This window comes from Mustela nigripes, chromosome 3 (genome assembly GCF_022355385.1).
Source record: "Mustela nigripes isolate SB6536 chromosome 3, MUSNIG.SB6536, whole genome shotgun sequence".
Lineage (NCBI taxonomy): Eukaryota > Metazoa > Chordata > Mammalia > Carnivora > Mustelidae > Mustela > Mustela nigripes.
Genome location: NC_081559.1, coordinates 18,840,865 through 18,867,808, shown reverse-complemented (window position 1 = coordinate 18,867,808; position 26,944 = coordinate 18,840,865). Strand labels below are relative to the sequence as shown.

General features: G+C 41.9%; 1 protein-coding gene across 3 annotated transcripts in view; it reads left to right on the top strand.

The window, feature by feature from the left end:
• PLEKHM3 (pleckstrin homology domain containing M3) overlaps positions 1-26,944 on the top strand; it is a 179,934-nt gene that overhangs the window by 35,805 nt on the left and 117,185 nt on the right. For all 3 annotated transcript variants that reach the window (XM_059393342.1, XM_059393343.1, XM_059393344.1), the window contains one exon: positions 4,626-5,561. In XM_059393342.1, coding sequence (XP_059249325.1) covers positions 4,626-5,561 — 936 coding nt within the window. The remainder of the gene's footprint in view (positions 1-4,625; positions 5,562-26,944) is intronic.

The following is a 26,944-nucleotide window of genomic DNA, read 5'->3' as shown; positions in this document are numbered from 1 at the left end:
TGAGTGACTCTGTCGGTTAAACGTCTGCCTTTGGCTCAGGTCATGATCACGGGATCCTGGATCGACTCCCACGTGGGCTCCCTGCTTAGCGGAGAGCCTGTCTGTCCCTCTGCCTGCTGCTCCCTCTGCTTGTGTGCAAGTGTGCTCTGTCTCTCTGACATATAAATAAAATCTTAAAAAAAGAGTAGGTAAGATTTTGTTCTCGCCCTCGTGTGAGGAAAGCACCCACGCAGAGGTGAGGGGAGATCTAGACAGGGAGATCAGTGAGAGAACATGCACAAAGTTGGGAGGGGTGAGTGCTGGAAACAGCATCAGGTCACCTAGCTGGAATGTGGGGGAGTGGAGAAAAGTACCTGCGTTGTGTGGAAAGGTCACTGGGGAAAATTACAATGGAGGGGTCAGACTGACATCTTCTGAACCCCCTCATCAATCTTATTACCCCTAGAAGTGGGACAACCTTCTGTGACATGTTCTTGCCCCCCCCAAAAAAAAGTCTAAATGAACTTCAAGATCTAAGTAGCAGTTGGCAGAAAACAGGGGCAGCAGAGGAACATTTGAACGATACCATGAGGATACACTCGGCCAAGTCTAGAATGTGAGAAGTTCTACAGGACAAGGGAACTCATTTCTTCAATAAACATGTGTGGCATGAAAAAAAAAAAAAAAAAAAGGAGAACTGTTATAGATTTAAAGAGATTTAAAAGATGTATTAGCCAAATCAATGTGTGAACCTAAGTTGAACAAACCATCTGTATAAAGAAACTTTTTTAGACAATCTGGGAATATCATATATAATCTGTAGATTAGATGAGGATTATTCATGTTGTTGGGTGTGAAAGCAGGGTGTGTGTGTATGTGTGTGTGTGTGTGTGTGTGTGTGTGTGTATTCAAGTTTTATCTGTCAGATTAGAGATACCCCCTGAAGTATTTACACTAGAAATGGTAAAGTGTTAGCAATCTGCTTTCAAATATTGAAGCCAAAACAACCAAAAAAACCCCATGAAACAAGAATAGCAGAAATTTGATTTCCAAAGCTGAAGGATAGGTCCCTGGGTGTTTATTTTACTCTTCTATGTGCTTTGGATTATGTTTGAAATTTTCCATAATAAAATGTCCTAAGGAGTTTGAACTCCCTCGGTGGGAGGGGCTGTGCCTGACGCTGGTAACAGTGTGTGAGATGGCCAGGAAGGAGGAGGACTAGAGGAAGGAGCTCATTTAAGACCTGCATTAGGTCTTGAAGGTACAACTATCTAGTTATAAAATAAAAAGTCATTGGTATGTACTTTACAGGATGGCAACACTAGTTAGTACTGTATTGCATATTTGAAAGTTGCTAAGAGAATGCATCTTAAAAGTTCTCATAACAAGAAAAAAATGTTTTGTAGTTATGTATGCTGGCGGATGTTAACTAGACATACTGTGGTGATCATTTCACAGTATAGGCAAATATTGGATCATTACATCTGAATTGTACATCTGAAACTAATAAAATGTTATATGTCCGTTACACCACAATAAAAAACGAACAAGCAAACCTTGATTAAGGTGGTGGCCATGAGAAAGGAGACTTTTCCGAGAACAGGTAGAGGAAATAATAGCAAAAGAGGAACTCTGGCAGATGAATGAGGCGCCTGATGGGGACAGTGCCCTCCTTCCTCTGCAGTACAGCAGCCGTCCTTAAACTGCGGCGCTGGTACTGCAGGGCGGCGAGAGGAGGAAGAAGGGATTTTCACAGCAGAGGACCTGGACCGGTCTTCGTACCAGCCAAAGTGGAACTCAGTGGGGAAATGAATTCAGGGGTGGGCCGGGTTTCTTTTCCTCTTTTTCACAAGGAATTACTCATGGTTTCAATATGAAATTTTTGGGTACAGTGATTTCATTTTGATCAGCTTTTCATCAGCTTTTTCATTTGATCAGCTTTTGAATTAATTGAGGAAATAGTGATAATCCTTGTCAGTGGTTCCATCGGAATCATTTATAGATTTTGCATAACTCATTTGTGAAATTGAACAATTTACAGTAATGTGTGGGATGTTAATTAAATGAGTTGAAATGATATGGTCTGGGGAAATAAAAGTTGAACTATAAATTAATGAAAGCTTAGATTTAAATATATACCTCGTGATTTGTCTGTAGCCAAATATTAAAAATCAACTTAAGATAGAAACAGAAAGTAGCATTTGTTAGAGGCTAAAGAGAACTGGTCGTTCTTCCGCCCTCCACATTTCAAAGACATCAGTACTTCACACAGGAAATATTAGTAAGGTCTGATATAACTAGGCCCTCCAGGGAGGAACACGCACCCTAGAGGATAGCTTTCTATCCTTGATCCTGTTTGCTTTCTTCTTGACTGTTCTTTTTCAAGAAATTAACGCTACAAACTGCAGCCTATAAATATGGGCCATTTCCTGTGATCAGCGCCAGTCTCTTCTGTCTCAGTTTAATGTACCTCTTTAGAGAGGGCTGAGCCAGGTGGGGGAAAAAATCTGGAAACAAAATACATTCTCTACCCTTACTCTGCATTGAGGAGGTGAGGGGACTTTTGAGACACCCAGGCAGGACTTCTAACCTGGTCCACCCAAACTGGCAGCTACCACCCTAGCTTGGACAACCAGAGAGAGATGAGTTTTTAATCGGGTTTGCTGCTGGCTTGGACCCAATTAAAGCAGAATTTCTAATTCATGCTTGCTATTATAGAAAGCTCGCAGGGAGGAAAGAAAAGGAGAGAAAAATTCCTAGCTAAAAGCAAGAAAGGTAGTTTTTATTTTACTTAGGGATGCGTAGCTGAGCCATTGGGTCACAGGACAGATGGGGACAGAGGGATGCATGGTTATGAGTCTTATTATGGAAAAGATTGAACTACCATCAGCGCTTGATGGAAATGAGAGGGGGAGGGGTAGCAGCAGTGTCTCTAACAGCACTGCCTCCCTTATTGCATTATCAGAAAAGACAGATAACTGAGAATAGGCATCCATTATCTCTCTACAAAGGGATTAGTGTAGGTTGCAAGAAATTAATGGCTTTTGAGTTATCACAGAAATACTAATGAGTGTCAGGACTGGAGATGTAAAGCAGGTAAAATTGGCTTTTCTCTGCCTCATTTCTCTCCTTTTCTCATTTGGTTTGCTATTTTAAGATCAAGATCTGTGTTACCTTTTTTTTTTCCCCTAAAGCCAAGATCAGATATGATACCCTTTGGGAGTATGATTTGTCTTCTTTAGGGAATGGCTCAATTAGTTTATGACTGCCTCTGATGTGTGTTAGTAAAGAAATAAAGAAACAGAATGAAATGAAAATTTCAGAAATGGAAATCTCTATCAGGGAGGGTGCTGCTTCTTGCATGTCATTTTCACGCCTGATAAAAGTATCAGGAAGTCCCAAATGACTCCCAAATGACAGTCTCCTTCTGTTAAAGTACTAAACTTGCATACATTGCAGCTAAGTATTGATTAAAGATGGCACAACCAGATAAACTTGTGAAGCAGGGGAAGAGAAAGAAATTATACCTACTATATGCTGAGTGTTGTGCTAGGAGCCATAATTCTCATTCAACAAGTACTTTTTAAGAGCCTACTGTATACCAGGCATTGTACTATGTGCTATGATAATAAGTTTGAAAGACAAACATCTCCTCTGTCCTCAGCAGAGCTTACAGTCCAATGGGAAGGACAGGCTTCTTTAAAAACTTCAGAATTCATTTTAATTGTTCAGATATTTAAATACACTATTATACTACAGCCTGACAGGAACCCATTAGAGAGGAACTATAGGGATACCTGTTACTGACCCAGGGCTGTGTGTTTGTAGGTGAGGGGTTGGGGGAGTCAGGACAAACTCTGTTCCTGAAAGAGGATGGCTAAGTAGTGAAGGGTAAGTGTGTGGTAGCTGGGGGAAGCAGTGGGAAGGAGCGCTGGAAGCAGCAGGAACCGCGTAAGCCCATCCAGGCTCAGAGGTGAGAGAGAACTGCTAGGTAAGCAGAGACCTAAAACAAGTCGGTTGAGTCAAGCCTGGGGAGGTGGTTGTAAGACAGAAGGCTCATGAAGTGGCCTTGAGGACTAATGGGGTGTCTGAGAAACAGGAGTTTATCAGTGGTGCGCTTCTTGCTCTGTCACTCTGTCCTTTCCATTGACCCTTCCTGGCTTTCCTAACCCAGAGAAAGATGGGGAGATTAGCAAGGGGTTAGGTCAAGTGACAGGACGAAATGTTCTTTCTTTTATATTTCGTGCTCTGTAGAATGTTTCCTAGAAAACATGGAATCCTGGGGAAGTACAGTTATTTCATGGGCCCATGGGGGATAATCCTAGTTATTCCTGTATTTCTGTTTTCCACACAGACCTCTGCATGTCACACTGATATTTCGAACCAAACCCCTCTGTACTTAATCTTACACTCATAATAACACCTTTGTGAAGTTTTTTAGATCTGAAATTTCCCCCCAGTTACATCTTGTCAGTTGTACTATCTTGAAATTGTACTGCTTCTCCTGTGTTTGCTTTGAAACAGGAAGATGTCCTTCTCCTATCTCTTTTTAGTTTCTTGCACCTGCCTTTTCATCTCATCGAGTTCATTCATATTCATAAATTAATACACATTGCTTCTTTTGTGTTTTTTTTTCCCCTTTCTAGAACACAAGCAGGCATTCCCAAACATTCTGAAGAAGGGGTACCTGGAGATTAGGAAGGACCATGACAGTTACTGGCAAAGCTGTTACGCAGAGCTCTCCCCGTACAACTTGTACTTCTACAGCCTCGACAGCAGTGGCAATCAAGCCCTCTATGCCACCTACCAGCTTTCACACTTCCAGAGCATATCTGTTTTGGGCAACCTCGAGGCCAGGCTGGTGGATACCGTTCTGTATGACAACACTCAGCTGCAGTTAAAGGCAGAATCACCATGGGAGGCTTTGGACTGGGGGCAGAAGCTTTGGGAAGTCGTGCACGCCGCCGTGCCTGGTTACGTGGGGCAGCAGGATGAGCTGGCCAACTCACCCGGACTTGGTCATCACGTTGACTGTACACAGAATCACTGTTTACAGAAGAAATCCAGTGAGCTGCTCGCACCATCCCCTGTCTTGGATAGCCCCAAACAATACGAAAACATTATCAAGTCAGGGACGCTATACAGGCTCACTGTCCAGAACAACTGGAAGGCATTTACTTTCGTGCTGAGCAGAACCTACCTTATGGCTTTCCAGCCTGGCAAGCTAGATGAGGACCCCCTGCTAAGCTACCATGTGGACGTGTGTCTGGCTGTCCAGGTGGACAACCTGGACGACTGTGACTCTTGCTTTCAAGTCATCTTCCCCCAAGATGTGCTCCGCCTCCGCGCAGAGACCCGGCAGAGGGCCGAGGAGTGGATGGAGGCTCTGAAAACAGCAGCCAATGTGGCGAGGAGTACAGAGCAAAACCTGCAAGTCACCCTGAGAAGCAAACCCAAGGATCAGATGGGTGGGCACGAACTCAGGAAGAACAAACGTCAGTCTGTGACCACCAGCTTCCTCAGCATTCTCACAACTTTGTCTTTGGAGCGAGGACTCACTGCTCAGAGTTTCAAATGTGCAGGTATGAAGCAAAGGTTTAGTCTAAAGCTTATGAAAGAACAATCCTGAATCTCACCATTGGAATTCACTTTAGAAATCCCCTCAGTGGGCCAGTCACAGCCCTCAGTGGGTCTCTTGTTTAAAAAGCATCTCCTGGGGCGCCTGGGTGGCTTAGTGGGTTAAAGCCTCTGCCTTCAGCTCAGGTCATGATCCCGGGGTCCTGGGATGGAGCCCTGCATCGGGCTCTCTCCTCAGCAGGGAGTCTGCCTCCCTCTCTCTCTCTCTGCTTGCCTCTCTGCCTACTTGTAATCTCCATCTGTCAAACAAATAAATAAAATCTTTAAAAAAAAATAAAAAGCATCTCCTTCAAGGAGTTCGCTACATCAAAACATCTATCTTTATGCCATGTGGTGACGTAAGTAGAAGCAGATAGGATATACCCCACTGAGTCACAATGACTTAGCTGAAGCATAATTAGACTAGAATTTAGGCTTCTTGTGTCTGCCGTGATTCCATTTCCTCTGTCTTCTTAAATAAAGGTCACAGGAAATGTGGCTGTCATAAATTGTCTCAAAGGAGATATTCAGGCCCAAAGCTGTCTGCTGACTAGGGAAGAAAAATGGTCATGGTGACTGTCATTGATCATGACCTTGTCAAATCCCCTTAAGATAGAATCTAGAGTCAGCCTTGACAGAAAATCTGGAGGTGGCTAACAACAGGGTAGATGATGATTCAGTAGATGACCTCTGAGTCACGGTAGGCCTGTACCTCATCCTGGGGAAGCCAGGGCTTCTAGAACTGTTGTGGAAGGGTGAGGCACAAAGTAGAGATCAAGGCCAGTCATCTGTTATTTCTTAAAACCCTATTATCGCTTCTCTCCCCTACTTCCCATTCCTTTCATTTTTCCCCCAACCAGTAAACTAGACAAGAAAACCCTCACTAAACCAAATCTATATATCTACTATAAACTAAATGAAATTATTTTGCTTTCACTAAACCCCACAGTTTGGACAGGAAATGTATCTGTAAGGTAAATTTGCCACGAAGGTAATTTAATTGGAAACCTGATTTGGAAGATTTTAATTCAAGTGTATCAGATTTAATTATGTTGTTTTTAAAAAGAAGAGGAAGCTCACCACCAGCCAAGATCAAATTTCCAATTTTTGCTTGTCTCTGCCTTAAAACCCAAATAGTGGTGACACATTGAAAATTTCAGTTTAAGTTATTTGGGATGATTGCCTTTTCTATTGACAAATAGTGTACCTAAAGAGGCGATTAAGTGGATCATCTGTGCTTTCTCTGGAGGGCCTCAGTTACTACGAAGCAGAAAGTTGCAGAGTTGGGTAGGAGAGACCAGCAACTCTGAGCCGGTAAGGAAGCCTTCCTAGGTGATTTGCATGTATCTGCAGGTGTGAATGACCTTGTGATAAGTCAGCCAGCTACTTTTGCAAAATTTTTTGAAATAAGGGAATACTAGCTTTACCTCAGCTTTTAGAAATTATTGACATTTTAGTGTTCTTTTTTTAAAATGTTTTATTCATTTATTTGAGAAAGCAAGAGAGAGCATGGGTGGGGAGAGAGGCAGAGGGAGAGGGAGAAGCAAACTCCCCAGTGGGCAGGGAGCCTGATGTGGGGCTCGATCCCAGGACCCTGAGATCATGACCCGAGCCAAAGGCAGAGGCTTAACTCCCTGAGCCACCCAGGCTCCCCTTTAGTGTCTTATATCAGTGCATATATTTCAGAGTTCAGTCATCCAACAGTAATTTATTGATGCTGACTCTGTGAAGATTCTGGAATTATGATACACTTCTGTGGGTTTGGATTGCTGATAGGGTCAACAAATCTGTTGTGTTATTGGAGTCAAGGAGAATAAATAGCTCAGCTTAGTTTTCAAAGCAGAGACTGGAATAGCTGAATTGGGAAACTGTCTAGTAAAAGGAGGAAGAAAAGCCTCAGGGATTACACAAGGATCATCACATAGTTGACCCCTAATTCACCTTGCTCTCATAAGTTTGCTTCCTGATGGAGTGTGCACTGCCCACATTCGGGACTGCATTAGCAGCGTTTCTAGCACTCAGTGGAAGGAGAAATGCAAGTAGAGGTAGTATTCAGCAGGTCCATCACATACTAGCGGTTGGAGAAATGAAACCAGGAAGAAGACAAAGGTGAGTAGAAGAGGCAGGGAGAAGGAAACTAAGTAGAGAAAAAGAGGGACGGATTACATAATGGGCAGGGATAGAACTTTTTGGCAGCTGCTTTAGGTTCCATGTGGTAGGGTATCTCCCTTTGCTGCCTAAATGTTCTTATTCAGTTTGGCCTGGCTGGGGATGGGTGGTGGTACGGAACACAGGAGGCAGGAGAAATGAAATCTAAAACTCATTTGCTCTGCTCTGCTCTTACCTTCATGCTCTGTTTTGGAGTTCTGTAAGGCGCAGGTAGTTTTCTAATCTGGGGTGGGAAGAAGTCAGTCCTAATTTGTGTAGTATGGTGGATTCCAAAGTAGAGATTTTTAAATGTCATTTTAGGACCCCTTCCATCAGAAAATGCTACATTCAGTTGCTTCGTGCTACACATGGTCGCTTTTCATTTTCCTTAATTGCAGCATGAATACTGGTTTCCTACCCCAGGTAGGAATACTTCATCTCCTGTAGGGGGCAGAGTCTCAAAAGAAAAAGGCTAAAACTTGTTAAGCAAACCTCTGAATGTTTTTAAAATTACTTGAGAGGTTGTTCATTATATTGAAGATTATTATAGCAGATGGGACTTTAAAAATTGATCAGACACAGTTAATCTAAACCAGCTGTTGTATTCATTTAGTATTTAAGTCCCCTAACTTTTCATCCTTACAAAAATATCCATTTGGTGAAAAATGGATAGTTGCATAGTATGTTTACCTTCTAAAAACATCAAAATGCTAACTAAATTGTTTTTATTTGAACTTGGCATTATCTGTTATTTTAAGGAGAAGCTAATTCAGAGTATTTCACAGTTGTGAGTGTCTTTAGAATGTAAGTTTTTACGTCAACTTAGCCCCTCCCCCTTTAAATATTTTTGGGAGGGATTTATTTATTTATTCCCTTTAAATATTTTTGAGGAAAAAAACTTTAAAAGTGGAAGATTGCCCTGAGCAGCTCTTTATTATGATGTCATTCAGTTGCTATCTGGGCGAGCTACAAATGTTGGCTTTTAAATCTACGTTATAGTGCGCTTGGCCTTCTTTCACTGAATTATTTCTGAAGGTGAAGAATTTTTGATATCCTTTTTGGAAACTTAAGGAGCCCCTGCAGAGAGAATGGACCACGACCATCCCAAAATGCCTGAGGTTATGGTTTTGAAAATACAAGCTTATATATAACTGTGTATTTCTTAACATGTGCTTGAACTTTTTATAGTTGTATTTGATGATGTGTGGTTTGTTCCATGGCTTCCTCTCAGCTGCATGGCTGCCTCATGCTAGGAAGCCACAGCCACATTGGTCATCTTGTTGTTCTGGAATCTACCTTGGTCATTCTTGCCTCCAGGGCCTTTGCACTTGCATTCCTTCTTCCTGAAAACATGCCATTGGAAATGAAGTTCTTTCCTTCCTTCTCCTGTTTATCATGGGCTGAGTTTCTGCCCATGTGCTGAGGTTTTGCCCATGTGTCAAAAACCCAGGTGCATCTGGAGAAGTCTGTGCTACAAGAAAACAGACGTGGCCCCTGCCCTCATGGAACCTGCAGTCTACTCAGGGAGCCCGACATTAATCACATCAGCACATCATCAGTGTCAGATGGCCATTGTGACAGTTAGGCGGTGGCAATACAACTATATGAAATAGCAGCTATTCAGTCATTTTTGACCCGCAAAAGGAGTTTGATAGGGTTCAACTGAACATGTGATCCTGAAGTCACAGAAGGTTCCTTTTTTTCTTTTTTTTTTTTTAATTTGACAGAGATCACAAGTAGGCAGGGGTAGGGGAGCAAGGGTGGGGGGTGGGGGGGTGGGGGAGCCCTGCTGAACAGAGAGCCCAATCCGGGGGCGGGGGGGGGCATCCCCCCAGGACCGCTGGATCATGACCTGAGTGAAAGGCTGAGGCTTAACTGACTGAGCCACCCAGGTGCCCCTCACAGAAGGTTCCTGAGCAGAGAGAGCATATGATGCATGCAAGTGGTATTTCAGAACAATTAATTCGGTGCTGCTTTAGTACAGCTTTTCAGGAACACCTCTGTGGAAGAAAATGAGGTCCGATTCTCTAGTGAAGTTACTGGTTGGGATTCAAAATTTGGTTTGGCAATGGGGCACCTGTGGAATTAAAAATTAATACTAAAAGAAATGATTATGCAGCTTATTAAAATATTTATGAAGTATATACCTGTAAGTCGTTCTAAATTAGGTTGCTCACAATATGCTCTATAAATTAGATCACAGGGCAGCAGTTCTGTTTTCTTCCAGAATTAGACTTGTGTACATACCTATTTCCTTTCAGTAGATAGATGCATGGGTCTCTTGGCACAAGTACATACAGCTGTTTTTTCTGTAATTTCCTGGCAATCGAAAAACCTACCAGTTGAGTACTATAATCAAAGGGCTCAGGGCCTTGTTTTAGGTGCTGAGGGAGCTGCAAAGCTCACAGTTTAAAGCGTTCTTTCTGTTCCTGCTTTGTAATCTGGGAGTGATATTGGATGGCCACTGTGGGACGGTACTCCTGATTATGGGCTGAAGTTGAATAATGCTAACAGAAGAGAGAGCACGAAACATAGTGAGCAGAGGGGATCCCCTCTGCTATTTTCACACTGTCAGGTTTATGGTTTTACTCCTTTGGCTGCTGTTTAACCTCTTGGGACTGCTGTTGGTAATTACATCTTTCTGGCATTAAGAGATTTTGCTTTCCTTTTCCCCCCAAGTCCTTGGGAGGAGTAAGCCCAAAGAAAGGGGGGGGGGAGTTTTGCTGTGAATTCTTCAGCCATTTAGTGCAAATTCCTGTAATTACTGACATTGTGTCCTCCCTGAATGGCACATAATACAGCAGAAGCCACTCCTAATTGAGACCTTACGGGAGGTACAAATCCTCTCTTTGTTCAGCCTGACAAATTAGTGCCAGAAAGTGGCAGGGTCCGAGTGGGAATCAAAGGCAAGAAACACAAAGATGGAACTTAAGGCTACAGTAATAACCCTCTCTTGTCCTGAAGGGAAAAAAAGGAATGACCAAGGAGAAATGAAGTTTTTTTTTTTTTTTTTTTTTTTTTGTTATAAATTCCCTTGACATGACAGCACCTCAGGGCTGCTCTATTTATTTAGCCAAAGTGATTAAATAGTAATACAACAGGGCTGCCCATTGTTTCCCTGGGTACCCCCACCTCACAGACCCCTGCTGCCTCGGCTAATTGATTGACAATGAACCTCTGATAAAGAAGTATGTTGTTAGGACCTGAGGTGGGGGGGGGGCATTTTTTCCTCTCTCTTTGTGTATCTGAGTGAGTGTGTGTGTGTCTGTGTGTGTGCATGCGCGTGATTTCATTTTTGTTTGGATTGCACTCCAGTTTTTCTTTGCCCCCACCTTTTTTCCTCTCCTTCTCCCCATCTCTCCCCTTGCTTTTTTTTTTTTCCCCCCTCAGAGCATTTCAGTGGCTGCTCTCAGCTGATAAAAACAGGTAGAGAGGAATTAGAATCCTAGGGCAGGCGTTTGACAAGTTTATCATGGGAGCAAACTTCCTCTCCCCCTGCTCCACTTAAGACGAAACAGTGGTGTTTGAAGAGAGAAAAGGGGAAAGGGGCTGATTATTGGCACGTTGGGATCACAAACGTTTTTTGTTGTTTCTCATTTTGTGAGGACGGATGTCTGAAACTAGTCTATGAACTAAGATATTTCAGTTAAATTGCTTACCCAACTTTTTAAAAATCTGTGCACTAATAACATTTACATGTTGGAGTGAGGGTGGTTGTGCAGTAAGAAATAACAGTTTGAAAGATTTCATCTCCCCTCAGTTTCTGAGAAGCCGGGGTTGGTTATTCAAGGGTAAACTCTGGCTGCTGGGGTGTAACTCAGTACCCCCAGGATGCTGAAAGTCGTGGGAAGATGACTAGTGGCAGATCATTAATAGCCGTTGGTTATAGATGCTCAAGTAGCTAAGCAGAAGCTAAATCCCTAATTTAACTCTGTTACAGCTGCACAAACAAATCACTTCAAGCCCCTCTGAAAGCAAAATATATTACACGAACAGAATCGACCTTGTTAATACCGCTTGGCATTTCGCATGACAAATGAAGGTGTCTTTCTGGCAAAGGCCTATTTTATGACATCGCTTAGACGTAAGGGATACCTTTACCCTGGTAATGCAAGCATTCCTGATAGAAAGTATGGAGTGGTTAATTATTCATTAAATAGTTGCCATTCTGGAAGTAAGAAATATTTCTGGGTTAGGCCAGATACTTTCTGGCCTTAAAGTAAATCATACAGAATAGCAATTCTTAAGAAGAAGACAAATTGAGTTTGGAATATGATTATGCATATGAGTGTAGGTAAAGAAAGATATGTAGGTTTTTAAGTGCCAAGAAGAGAAGTCGTATATTATGCTCTGGGGCTGGGGGGTTGGGGGTGTGACTTCTAGCATAGTCAAAATCTGTTTTGATTCTCATTTGAAAAATTAGGGGACCCTCTAGTAGCCAAAGTACAGTATCTGCTAAGGAAAAGAGAAACAGAAATAAAAAGATGGACTTTCCTTGGCATCTCCAATTCCTATCTTTAGTACTATTTTCAAATTTTGTCTTTCACTTGCTAGGAATGATAGTAAGGTGAAGATTTATTTGAGTTAAGGAATAAGCAGATAGCCAATTGGAGGAGAATAAGACAATAAAGAAAAACTGAGATATTCCCCTCAAAACATATAAACATCTTGAATAAGAGAGAATATTTTAGTTTATTGTTGCTTTCTTACCTTGCATTTTCTGTCATTTTGTTTCTTAGTGTATTGGGTGGTTGTCTCCCAGAGGAGTAATCGTGTGTGTGTGTGTGTGTGTGTGTGTGTGTGTGTGTGTGTGTCCTGACAGGCAAAGTTTTATTTCCCCAACCTTGAATATGACCATGGAGGGGTTGCTGATAGTAAAATCTTTAAGTGGAGTTTTGGTGGAGGGTTCATTTCTACAAGCCTTTATTAAACCCCTCATGTGTGCCACACACGTGCTCTGCCAGGCACCTTGGGATACGCAGTTAGGAATAATTTATGCAGGCTGTTCTCTTGGAAGATTTACAGAATCCCCTCCAAGAGGATATGGGAACTTGAAGAGAGTGAGTAGGAGAATGGGACTGGGAGGTAAGGGGCTAGGCTGTCGTGGCCACTGGCTTGGAGACCAGTACGTCCCCTCTCTGCATATGCTAGAGAGTCCCTGTTGTAGAGAATTTGAAAGCGAAAGAGCTAAGTACTGTGTCTTCCCACTTCTCCGTTCCAAACTTCATCCTGAGATTTCCTATAGAATTAAACTCAGGGAAATCTCCTTGGCTTTTACTACCTATCTATCAAAGATAAAACTTGAATTTCTGTTGCGTACTCATTGTGTAGTTGGTGCTGTGGGAGATACAAGGGAAGCATAGTCTTTATAGACTATGGACCCCCCGCATTTTATAGTCTGGTTGTGGATGCACAAAGAAAAATGAGGGGTTACTAGACAGACCGGTCAGGTCCATGCCATATGGCACTTAATGTTCAGAAAATTATCTGGGCTTTTTTTTTTTTTTTTTTTTGCCCCCTCTTCTTCTGGGGACTGCATCCATAGGTATTCACAAAGGTCCAGAATTTGTATAAAAACAGCCTCAAACCCGACAAGGCTGTCCCAAACCCCTGGTAATAGAATCGTTTAGCTTTATACGAAGAAGGTTGGGAAAGCACCAAATTCCACCTGTGGTATGTGCCCAGGCTGACTTTGAGAAGTTCATGCTGTGAGATCTACAGTTCTTATGAGGTTTTCTAAAATGAAAAAAACACATCAGTAGGGCTTATGGCGGTTTCATGTGTGCTAAGTGTGTTCATGACAGGATCAAGCATGCTTTCCTTACTGGGGAGCAGAAAATTGTGGAATCATTGAAGGCACAGAACAGAGTAGAAAGCTCAATTTATAAAATGAAGCTTTTTTGAGTAAAAAGAATTAAAAGGCTGGTTCTGTTAAAAAAATTTTTAAAAGAAGAAGAGCATTTGGCAAAATCCTTAAGACAGAGAAGCATGAGTTTTCCGAGATTATGTTTCTGTCATTTTGGGAATGATGGGCAGCTTTACGCAGGGATTGCTGACTAATGGATCCTGATCAGCCTAGAGCGTTGTTTGTTGGTAAAGGTACATGATACTAATGAGAATGAGCCTCACTTAGTGGTTAACGGTTACGATCAAGGACTCCGGAATCAGACTGAGTTTCCAGATTTGCTACTCACTCTATGACCCTGAGTACTTATTTAACCTTTCTGCATCTCCATTTTTTAACCTTAGATGTGAGAAAATAATCACATCCACCTCATCAGTTTGTAGTGAGAATAAAATGAGGTAAAAGGGCTTGGAACAGTGCCTGGCACATGGTAAGTGCATATAAGGAGTAGCTCCTTTTATTATTTGCCTACATATGACAATAATTACTGGGATAAAGATAACATAGGCATACATAATCAGATTTGCAACTCGCAGAAAACTAGTTTAGACAACTAATATGCTAAATGACAGAATCCAGATTCTGAAATGCAAGCTAGAGGAATGGGCGAAACAAGATGTGACTTTAGTGGGGATAAATAGGTAGTCCCATGCTTACATTCGGAAAACGAACTACAAAGATAGAAGGCACAGGACGCTTGATCTAATGGGAATCTCATGTGAATGTACAAATGAAGCAATGGGAGACCAGGGAATCTGTGCTTCTGTGTTTACTTCAAAAGCATTCACGAAACAAGTCCAGAAAGAAGAGGTTATATCCTCATTGTGTTCTGCGCTGGCCAGATCACATCTGGAAGTTTCATTGACAGCAGCTGCTTTTGAAGAACAAACAGCTACATCTATCAACATGTGGTAGGTTAGTGAACCATGCCATGCACGTGTAACCTGGAATAGGAAGGACACAGGTGGTTGTCGCTATGTTCTTGAAGGCTGCCGCTGAGAAGAGGAAATAGACTTACTCTGGGTAACTCTACCAGACCAAGGGAACAGATATGTCTATATTGGAATGGATTTCCCTTATTTAAGATTTGATGGCCATAGGTGAAAATTAGTAGAGTGTCCAGAGCCCTGGCCAGTGAGACTGGAAGAACTGGAATTGTGACCTCAAGGCAAGACACTTAACCTGTCTAAGCTACAGCCTTCTCATCTGCAAAAGAAAGATTTACTGATTTGGCTCTTCTGTTTGTGGAAGCCCTACTATGTTCTAAGCACTGTGCTTGATCCATGGTGAACAGAATAATCCCATTATTTGCCTTCACAGAAATTGAAAATTGGAGGCCAGACAAATGAGTAATTATAGCAGATAGTTGAACTCAAAGGTCTTTGAATTTCCTTCCAACACTTCCATCTGTCTGAGATATTTTAGAGGGAACAGCCTTGCTCTATGTGGTCCCTTTTATCTCTCATTCTGCGGTTCTTTGAATGTCTATAGAAGATTAGAGAAAATTAGATTAATGTGGTCCCTTCATTTAAACCTCATTTAATAAGCAATACCTTTTTCCTTTAGGGAAGATATTTTAAACCAGTAGAAATATCACTTGACTAAGAAGACAGGAGACAGGCATCTTTTTCCTGATTCTGATGTTTATCATTGGATGAATTTGCTTTTACCCTTTTTTGCAGTCTGAATGTTTTGGTCTAGGAAATGATTTTGAATAAAAATAAATGTACATTGGAAATCTGAATACACACCAAAGTAGTAATATGACTATGGAAAAAGAATGTTCTATAGTTTGGGTTTTGAACTATTTCACATTCTAAAATTCAGAGAGATTTGATCACTTTATATAAGTAGGCTGTTTGATTTTATAGGATATAAATTTGCTTTTTGATTTATTCCTGGTATCTCATCATAGAAGTCACATGTTGGTCTTTGATACGTTTCAGAAGAATAAAATCATTTTGAATTTCAGAAGATACGGATCTTTTGATAGACCTTCCTGAACTTCATAGGCCATAGCTGTGCTGTCTCTCTCTCTCTCTCTTTTTTTTTTTAAAAGCTGTTCATTTCTCCCAGTCTTTGTTGCTATACTTTGGTCTGGAAAGTTCTTGTCCCTTTTTGTAGCTCCCTTTATGGTTAACATTGTTCTCATCATGTGTTCATTTCCAGCTAAACTTCTGAAGTGAGTGTTAATGTACTATTAGACTGTGCATTGAATTAATAGTTTCTATTTACTGACCTTGCATTGGGGCAGAAATTGGTCTAAGTGTCGTTTTAGGATAGGCTGGGATCTCCTACCTAGGGATAGGTATGTATTCTTAATTTCTAGCTAAGTTCCTGGAAAAACTAAGTTTTTCATAGACTCCTAAATGTAAGAGCTACTTGAGAGGTTTTCTAGAATTCATTACACTGCCTAAAAGCAGAAACATAAGTGAAATGAGTAAATGCATCCCTAGGTAAGGGAATCTAGTAATAGAATAATACCAATTTATTTCCTGCAATATTATTTTCATCCAATCATTCATTCATTCAACAGACATGGGCCACATACAGTTCCAGAAATTGCCCTGTTGACGTTAGGACTCTGGAATTGGGTCTGGAGATTTTAACAGAATTTCCAGTTGATTAACATGCATACAAAGTTGGAGAAACCACTGCCCTAACCCATAGAATGTTTTTAGTGAATGAATTAAGCCATACTTCAGTTTTCTCTAGGTTATGTAAGTGCATTTCTTTTAACTGTTTCTTCTACATATGTCCAGCATTTTAACCATTGAGGTATCAACTGCTGATAATCCCCAGGTTTCCATGTCTTCCTTACATTCTGGAAACTACCATGGTATTCTAACAGGGTTCTATTTAGTGATGAATACAGATGAAGAAAGAGATTAATTCAAGTCTTTTATTCCCATTCTGGCATCTTTTTTAGTACATCCTAATGTTATGCCTAGTTTCTATTTTATACTTGATAAGCATATTTGGTATTTGAATTTTGAGATAGCCTTTACCTCCCTCATTTCCTTGCTACTGGCAGAGTAATCTTTCCCCTGGACAACCACAGTGACCTCCCAACCAGTCTTCTTTCTTGCTTCCATTCTAACCTTTCCCAACCTTGTCTTGTAGTGAATGTGATCTTATTAAACTGCAGACTGATCCTGGTAGACCTCTTTACAGTCCTTCAGTAGCTTCCCACAGCTTTTGGCATGAAGACCAGGATCCCTAAAATGACCCCGCATGATTTGACTCCTGCCCACCTCCTCACCTTCAGCTCTTCTTGTCACTTCTTCCCACATACCCAAGTCCCGGACATACTGACTTCACCACGTTCTTCTAATATACCATTCCTTCCCACTCCCCTCAGTGCCTTCGCACATGCAGTTGCCCCTCCCTGGAATATTGCCAGCATCTCCTCTACCCCCAACTCTTTCTTCAGGTCACTGCTTCAACATTACTTTCTCAAGAACACCTTCTTCAACCAATCCCGCAGACTGACTTAGGACCTATTTAGTTCTCTCCCCTGTAATGCTGGTGTAGTACCACTTACTCTAGCATTCTTCATAATTGATGTTATAGTGTCATTTGTGTAATTGTTCATTTAATACCTGTCTCCTCCCCTTGACTGCAAGTGCTATATTTGCCTGTGCTGTCTTGTTCATTGCTATCTCCCTGGCTCTGCATCTGGTGCATAGTAGGTGTGCACTAAACAGTTCTAATCATTACCCTTTTGGAAAGCCAGTTAAGATTTTGAAGGTTTCCAGGGACTTAAAAAAAAAAAAAAGTTGACTATACAGGGTGCCTGGCTGGCTCAGTCAGAAGAACATGTGACTCTTGATCTTAGGGTCATGAGTTTGAGCCCCACAGTTGCGTGTAGAGATTACTTAAATAAATAAGACTCAGAAAGAAAAATTTTTTTTGCTATGTAACCTTTTAGAGCCTTTATTGTATTGACATGAGGTATAAATACACTACATTTCCAGACTTAGTTGACCCCCTCTTTGTAGGACTAGGATTCCTCAAACACATGGTGCAAACCCCTACTCCAGGCACTGTACCATCAGAGTTTCCTCTCATATGCACATATTGTTTCAATTCCAACTGGTGTACTGCAATTCATTTCTGGCACGAGCTACGCACAGTTAGCACAAACCCCATGAGTGAAGGGCTTGATCCTTCACAAGGCTGCTCCCACTGCAGATGCCAGCCACAAGTTCAGGATGTCCCTGGGCCACCCACACTCTGACTGACTAGCTGGGGGTTCCCACAGCCCTCTCAGGTTAATAATTTGCTGAAACAACTCACAATTCCAGAAAGTGCTATACTCAATTACTATTTTATTAGAAAGGATACAAATGAGGAGACTCAGAAGGCAAGTTCTGGGAGGGTTCCGAATGCAGACCTTCTGTGTTCTTCGCCCATGGAATCAGAGCATGTCACTCTCCTAGCACATCAGTATATTCATAAACCAGTTCATGAATAGTTCCACAGACTTTCAGTATCCAAAGTTTTTATTAGGGTTTCATTGTATAGGCATGCTTGATTGAATTATTGACCTTGTAATTGAACTCAGTTTCTAGCCCTCGTTCCTTTTTTTTTTTAGATTTTATTTATTTATTTGTCAGAGAGAGAGAGAGAAGGCACAAGCAGGGGTAGCTGCAGGCAGAGGCAGAAGCAGGTTCCCAGGTGAGCAAGGAGCCCAATGCGGAACTCGATCCCAGGACCCTGGGATCATGACCTTAGCCGAAGGCAGATGCTTAACCTACAAACTACCCAGGTGTCCCTGTCCCCATTCCTTCTCAAGAGGTCAGGCTGGTTCAAAGTCTAAACCCTCTAATCAAGTGGTTGGTCCTTCTGGTGAGCACCCTCTATCCGAAGCTATTTGGTGACCCACCATAAGCCACCTCAGTACCATAAGGTCACTTGTGATCCAGGGGGCTCAAGAATAATAAAGACCCTGGTATCACTCAGGAAATTCCACGAGTTTTAGAAACTCCCTGCTAGGAGTGAGGGAGGAAGATGAGACAATTCTCTATTATACAACAGTACAGACAGCAAAAATGCGATCCAGATGAAAGGAGGGAAAGTGCTAAATATGGCTGCACCCCCGAGAAGGAGGCGGCCTTGGCCTGTTTACCTTGTTCTCTCATTTCCAGTCTGCTGCTAGTGGGTGCCTTCCAGCACGGACTGCGCTCACGCGGGAGGGGAGCTTTCTAGTGGTATCTTCCTAGGTCTTCTGGGACTAAGCCGCTTCAGAAGCAGCCAGGAAGCTGGCCCTGGTCGGCCCAGCCCGGTGAGAGCCCTCCCAGCGGTGGGATGATGTGCACGTCCAGTGACTTTGTGATCCCACTCTCTGACCCAGATACACTCTCAAATCTTGGCTTAAAATAGTTTCTTTTTAAATAGATATTATAAAGGTGACCAGGAAAATTAATTTCATTTATTAACTTTAGCTAATTTAGTGTGTGTTATATACCACTTCTAGGAGAGAACTAGGATTCCAAAACCAAGGACATGGAGGCTTGTGTGAGTTTCCAGAAGATTGAAAGTCACATTCTTTTATTTTCCCCCAGCTTTATTGAGATATAATTGACAAATAATGTATAACTTTATGGTCTACATTGTGATGACTTGGTATACATGAATATTTTGAAATGGTTGCCACAATTAAGGTTAGTAAAGACATCCATCAGCTCACAGTTCACATTTTTTTGTTGTCGTACATTTAAGATTTACTCTCTTACCAGCTGTCAAGTATACAATATTTTAAAGAAATATTTATTTATGTATTTGTCAGAGAGACAAAGAGAGCATGAGCAGGAGGGGCGGCAGGCAGAGGGAGAAGTAGGCTCCCTGCTGAGCAAGGAGCCAGATGCAGTGCTTGATTCGGGGCTCGATGACCTAAACTGAAGGCAGATACTTAATTGACCGAGCTACCCAGGCATCCCTGCAAGACAGTTTTCTTAACTGTAGTCACCATGCTATACATTAGATCCCCAGAATTTGTTCACTTCCCCCCTGCCCTGCTTTTTTGAAATATAACTAACATATAACATTGTATAAATGTCAGGTGTACAATGTGGCAATTTGATATACATATATATTGCAAAGTAATTACCACAATTAGGTTAGTCAACACATTTGTCACCTCACGTAGTTACCTATCGGGAGTGTGGGTGGTGAGACTTTTTAAGATCTACTCTCAGAAACTTTCAGGTATACAATAGAATATTGTTGAATATAGTCACTGTGCTGAAAATCACATTCTGACCAGGTATGTATCAATATACCAAGGGTTGGGGCGCCTGGGTGGCTAAGTGGGTTAAAGCCTCTGCCTTCGGCTCAGGTCATGATTCCAGGGTCCTGGGATGGAGCCCCGCGTCGGGCTCTCTGCCCAGCAGGGAGCCTGCTTCCTCCTCTCTCTCTGTGCCTGCCTCTCTGCCTACTTGTAAAGTCTGTCTGTCAAATAAATAAATAAATAAATAAATCTTAAAACAAACAAAATATATATATATATACACACACACCAAGGGTTGTATCTGGCTGATTTTTTCAGTGAAGTAAGTAAATCACGTGGGGCTGAGTCAAAAGCCTTACTGAAAATCATTTCCCTGTCAAATCACTAAGCCTGTACCTCTGACACAGAGGACAGACTTAATTTGAAAGTCTTGGTTCCTTCCTCCATCTTTATCAATAAAGATATTCTTCTTAGCCCCCAGGCTTTTAGAGACTAGACAGAATAATAGATACACATGATTTGGTGACTGGGAAGCGTGTAGACTCAGTGGGATAAGTAATGCATTAGGGGCAGAAGAGCTTGGTCTTCTGTCTGCAGCCCTACCACTGATGCATTACATGACCGCGGCCAGCGCTAGTAGTCCTGCTGGTCAGCATCTTCGACACTCGAACTTGAAGGGAGATTAAACTGCTGACTGTGTGCAGTTCGTAGGTTACAAAATACCACCAGAACCAAAAGTGCCAAATTTAATTCAGTAATATTGTACATCACTGCATTTTCCCCCTAGAAAATATGCAAGAGGTTCTTAGATGAGTGGAAGTCTTATTGAGGCCTAATACTAGACGGGAAACCTTTAGAAAAATGATGTTTCTCATCCATTGTTAAGATGAAGACTTTTAATTGAATGAAAGGTACCCGGTAATGCAAAGGATTTCCTTGCAAGACGCCGAGCCCAGCTTTCCTGTATGATCCCCATCACCCAGTGCCATGTGTTGCCTGACTGCCTTCCTTTTTCCTTCCCACTCCCATTGGTAGATAGTGTGTGTCTGAGCCATCATCTTTTTTTTTTTTTTAAAGATTTTATTTATCTATTTGACAGACAGAGATCACAAGTAGGCAGAGAGGCAGAGAGAGGGGGGGAAGCAGGCTCCCCGCTAAGCAGAAAGCCCAATGTGGGGCTCGATCCCAGGACCCGAGAGGCTTTAACCCACTGAGCCACCCAGGTGCCCCAGAGCCATCATCTTGATAGGGGTTTTATAGAGTTTAAGTATCAAAACTCTTCACTCTGCTCCCAGGGGTCAAGAAGATGGAGATCAAACATCACAGGTATTGCATATCAATTGCACTTACTGTTATATAATGGACCCTTTACATTAGAGGGACTTACTCGCATGGTCACAGCTGGAGTCCCAAAGGCCATGTCTTCTTTCCACAGCAAACAGGAAAACTGCTTCCTGAAGGCTGGGCCGAACATGCCAGGGTTCTTCTAAACCCACTAGTCAGATAGCTGACGCCTCCATCTGGGAGGAGGCCGGATACTCCTCTAGGGGGTCCCTTTCAAATGGGAACTTGAGGCCCAATGAATGGGAGTTTCCTGCTTGTGGATGTCTTTTTGTGTCTTGCCTTCTAGCTTCAAGCAGTCTATCTTCAGATACTACACATAGAGTTAAAAGTTAGTTTTGGAGGTGGTAACAAATCTGTGCTTTTAGAAAGACAGAAAAAAGAAAGAAGACCAAAAAAGGCATAGGGAAAAGGGTCAAGGAAGAGAGTACACCAAGACAGTCCCTAAATCTTCTAGAACATAAAGAATTTGGTTTGGGTGAAAATGAAAAAAATCAAGCATGGGTTTAAGGGAAGCTGATGAAAGTGATCTCTTTCACTTTGAGACTGTTCCTAGTACTACTTGGATCCACTCTCATGACTTTAATTTTATCAAATTGTTGTCATTACTAAAATAGCTCAAGTAGAAATTACTCTAAGAGATGCTGTCAGGGTTTTTCGAGGGTTTTAGCAAAGAAGAGGGAAGGTTGTGTTGTAAAGACCCTGTAAAGTTCAAAGGGATGAGACTCACAAAAAAATATAAGGAAAGAGGAGCAGGCATTCAGAGCGGGGAGTGACGTGAAAGAGAAGTCTGAGGAGCCCCTACCGGGACAGTGTTTGTCACAGAAGCGACAGGCTGGATAAGGCTGGTGTACACAGAGACTTCTGCGTATAAGCCGGAAGGAAACAGGTTCCAGAGAAAGGCTAAAGAAAGACAGCTTGCTTCTCAGGGAAATCAAAAAGATAATCTGAACTTCTAAGCCAGTAAGAGGTTATTGACCTTTCAAAGCCATTGAAATAGAGGTGGAAACACTGTGCTGTGGTTCCACAGAAACATGGCCTACCGACTATGTCTTCTCTTCCTCACTTGGGTTTCCTCACTTCTTTATAAAGTGCTGTGCCACAAAAAGAGAGTTAGTGGTGGTTTAATAGAATGTTAAAGATCAGGGAGAATCACTGTAGGAGGACCATCGTTGGGGTACACAGCAAACTCTGTGAGGCAAAAGGGTTCAGTAAAGGGCTGAACCCTGTAGGGAGAGTGAGGCAGTTGCTTTGGGCATACGACTTAAGAGGATGCCTCCCCCAACCACTCAGTATTGAGATAAATAATATCTTACATGTAACCTCATTGAAAAGTCTCAATTAATGTAAAAAAAAATCCATGATGAATAAAATGTAAAATTTTAGAAATAGGATCAGTATGACTGAATTTTTCTTTTGTCTCGGGCTTGTATATGGCTTGGCACTGGTTCAGAGGAACATTCCAGTAAGACCATTGATTTTTTTTTTTTTAATTTTGTTTATTTATTTGAGAGAGAGAGAGAGTATGAGCAGGGGGAGAGGGAGAACCAGACTCCCACTCAGCAAGGAGGTTGGTATGGAACTCGATCCCAGGACCCTGGGATCATGACCGGAGCCAAAGACAGATACTTAACCAACTGAGCCACCCAGGCATCCAAGACTATTGATTAAATAAGACAACTTCCCCCAAAGCTTTCAGTATGTAAGTTCCAAGTAGCCTAGACCAGCATTTGCTTTATTACAAGGATGGTGAGGCTGAACTCCTTTCCTTGTCTGGGGTTGCAGGGTACAATATGGGGAATCCTGCTACTCCTGTGTTTAAGAGACAACTGGCAGCGGGAAGTAGACTGTGACAGAGGGACAATATTCCCACTGCTGGCCACATTTATGTTTAAAATAATCAGATCAGTTCATCCCTTTCCCTTTCTGCAGTTTTCCAAATAAGAGTTACTGGTTGCGAGTGTTTCACCAGAAGGATTACTTCATGAAGAAAAGAGCAGTGTTCCTGGCAGGTAATTGAGGAGGTGGTGGTGCAGTGTGGATAAGGCTTCTCTTTGATACCTCTCTACTCTAAATGAACGTAGTGGCACGAATCTTTTCTTTCGGCTAAGAAAGTAGAGCTGGTGAGAGGGCTTTCCTCCTTCCCATGATAGACCTTGTATCTGTTACTTGCAGGGAAAAGTGATTTAATAGTGTCCATACTCAGACCTCTTATTTTGCCCTTTGTGCTGTCACAAAGCTGAGAACCACTGTGCTGTCATCTCTTCCTCACTTGGCTTTTACTTCCTTCTTTATAAAGAAATAAATGTTTTCTTTGGAAATGCATGTTGATTATATCGTACCACCTAATGGTTTATAATGAGACCTTAGCATCTTAATGGATAGCTCTAGGTAAAAATATTAGGTTACATAAAGAGAACTCTTAACCAGCCATTATTCAGTATCAAATACATCAGATGCTCTCAGTCACCTAACAGAAAATCAAATTCAAATTGGTTTATACAGTAATGGGGAATGAATCTCAGTCAGCTGAGCTTTAGGAGTCAGAAGATCTGGTAGCTCAAAATTTTTGCACTCTGTCTTTTGGTCTTCACGCCCCAAACAGCATTTTCTCCCTGAAACCACCTGCCCCTTCTGACTGATGGATTTCTCATATAATATCATGGGCATCTTTGACAATCCCAGTCCTTTCCACATTAGTTACCAAAAATGTTGCAGTTCATCTCCATAGTATCTCCTTCTCTTTCCCCTTCCTGCTCCCAAGCTCACTGCCTACTTAGCCCAGACTGGTGCAATAACTTACCAACTTGTCCTGTCCCCTTCCTTTTTTTTTTCTTGCCAGTTAATCTTTCCGAAGCTCAGATTGTTGTTCTGCCTCAAACAACTCTAGCTCTTCCTGTATCTTATTGGTTAGTAAGCATTCCTCCCCCTAAACCTTCAGGATTCTTAGGTTCTAGCTATAGTTTATGATTCCAAGTTCTTTTTTCCTAACACCCCTCTCATTATGGGGGCTTCAGACATCTGGAGTAATCAACATTTTCCAAACATGCCCCTATTTTTCTCAGCTGTTGTCTTCCAAAATCCCTTTTCTTTTTCAAGGCCCAGTTCAAATGCCCTAGGCCTGCACAGCCTTCCCCTGTCTCCACAGTTAGAGCTGTTGCTTCCTCCTTGGCTTATCTCTACTATCTTGAGCTTTCCACCATCTAGATTTGCACTCCTGTCCCCTTCATCCTTCTTAGTCGGGGTGATGCTAATGCTGTGAGGGCCTAGGCTAATTCATTGACAGAGTAACTTATGCTCTTTTGTATAATTGATTTATATTTCCTCTACTTCTCGTATTGCCATATATAAAGAGATCATTTTAAAATATTTTATATATAGGAAATAGCTACATGGAAATTCATCCATATATATATTAGCGTTTCTCATCAAGTACCACATCAGCTACTTCTGTTAAGCTCTGTCTTCTTTCTTAACTGTATAACCATGGACAGAATACTTTATCACACTCTGCCTCAGTTTCTTAATCTATAAAATGGAAATAGTACCTACCTTGTAGAATTGATAATAAATATGTGTCTGTGCCTGGCATATAGTAAGTACTATGTATTTGTTTATCCATTTACCTATTTATTATTTCCATTTAAAATTACTTAAACTGTTTTCTTGAGAGTCTTGGGTAAAGAGCCAACAGGCACAGAAATTAATGAGAAAATTTGTCATAAACTATTAAGAAAACAAGTGTGAAAAAAATACTAAGTTTAGACTGATTTAAATATACTAGATGGAGAAATAACATTTTATTGTTAACCTTCTCTGACCTTATATTACCATAATATTGGTACTGAAGCACCTTATCACAAACATCTTCCAAACCATGTCTTTGGAAGTGAAAATCTGTGTCACAGATACTTTTAATTCAGTGTAGCTATTTAGTAGACAAAAAAGCAGTCAGAATCTCTAGAACAGTGCACATATTTACTTACTTGCCTTGGCAAAAATCAAGATTTATTGCCTTTCAAGATAAATTTTGACTAAATATTGACTTTAGTCTCTCAATCATTGTTTACCTGAAAGACCAATGAATCTTGACACTTCTCAACTTGAGTTGGAATCTACTTGTTATTTATTAATGTATTTAATATGATTTGTAATCTTAGTAAAACATTCTATGAAGAGTAAACAAACATTAAAGCTTTTATCCAGCATAGACAGGCTTTATGTTTTCTTTTTATTTTTTTTCTGTAAAAACTTTATTGTTTCCATTTGGTCCACAGCTGAGGAGGGACTTCAGGGTGTTAAAAAACTGCTTAGTGGCTGCAGGAAATAGATACCCTGATACCTGGGGAATACAGAGGAACCCCTCAAAGACCACTGGGCTCCAGAGGCTCCTAGTCCTTCTTGAGGGTGAGTCTTTACAGGAGATGCTAGTCCAGCCCATGCCCTAACTTGCAGAAGTTAGGTGGTCGCCATCTTCTTCTTCTTTTTTTTGTTTTTAAGATTTTATTTATTTATTTGAGAGAGAGACAGGGAGAGAGAGCATGAGCGAGGAGAAGGTCAGAGGGAGAAGCAGACTCTCCATGGAGCCGGGAGCCTGATACGGGACTCGATCCTGGGACTCTGGGATCATGACCTGAGCCAAAGGCAGTCGTCCAACTAACTGAGCCACCCAGGCGTGCCGGTCGCCATCTTCTTGATGAGTTTCACCTCCTCATCTAGGAAGTGGCTCTCCAGGAAGTCACAGAAATGGAGGTCTGTGCGGGTAGAACCGCCTTGATTATCCTAAAGGGCCCAGGTCAGTTCTCCTCTGCCCTGATTTTGCATCTTCAGGAGACACTGGGCACCCTCATGCTTCCCCTGGGCAACCTGGCAGAAGAGCTGGCACATGCCCTCCAGAGCCACATCATTGCAGCCAAAAATAGAAGCCCAAGGAGAGGTAGGTGTAGAAAGCCTGCAGATGTAGGTTGACCCAGAAGTTGACAGCAGCCTCTATTTTGGTGAAATAATTCTGATGAATCTAGGAGCTCAAGGTTGGTGGGAAGTAAGGAGCTAACCACAAAAAACAGTGTTGGCTGGTCCCAGAGGCAGAGGATGGTCAAGAAAGGATGGTTTTGGAGGTTGCACCTGGGAAGGAGGTTGGGGGTGGTTGGAGGTTGAAAGAAGGGGTAGTCCCCCAGGTCTGTTTCATGCAAACATTGTGGAAGCGAGAGACAGCTGCATGGGATTGCCGGGTGCTATCTGTATTTTCAGTCAACAGTGAGTCAATGGTTGTAGACTGTAAGCTTGGAAAACAGAGTTCTGTAGGACCTTTTTCCTGCTGATTCTTATAAAGTAGCAAGTCATTGAAAACCTGCCCCCCACATTTCTGTTTTCCTTCATTTTGGAAAATCTAGTTTGTAGAGCTTTGGATCAAAGTCCAGGCCTTCAATCCCCATTTTACAAAGTGCTTACCACAGGTCATTGACCCACACCAGGGCACTGGACAGCGGGGGTAAGGGGGCAAGGACAGTCCTTTTGCCCTTCCTGTGGCCACCTCTCCCTCCATTGTGTGCATATAGTAAAAGAGGGTATGAAACTTGCCAGTTTTTTCACTTTTAAAAGAGAAAATGAAAATTTATCCCCTTACTCTTATCTCTTTTCCTCCCTTTTTTAGGAAGACCCCCTTCTCTTCTTTCTTTTGGTTTGCCTTTGTTTTTTTTCTTAGAGCATTTCCTACCTTCCAA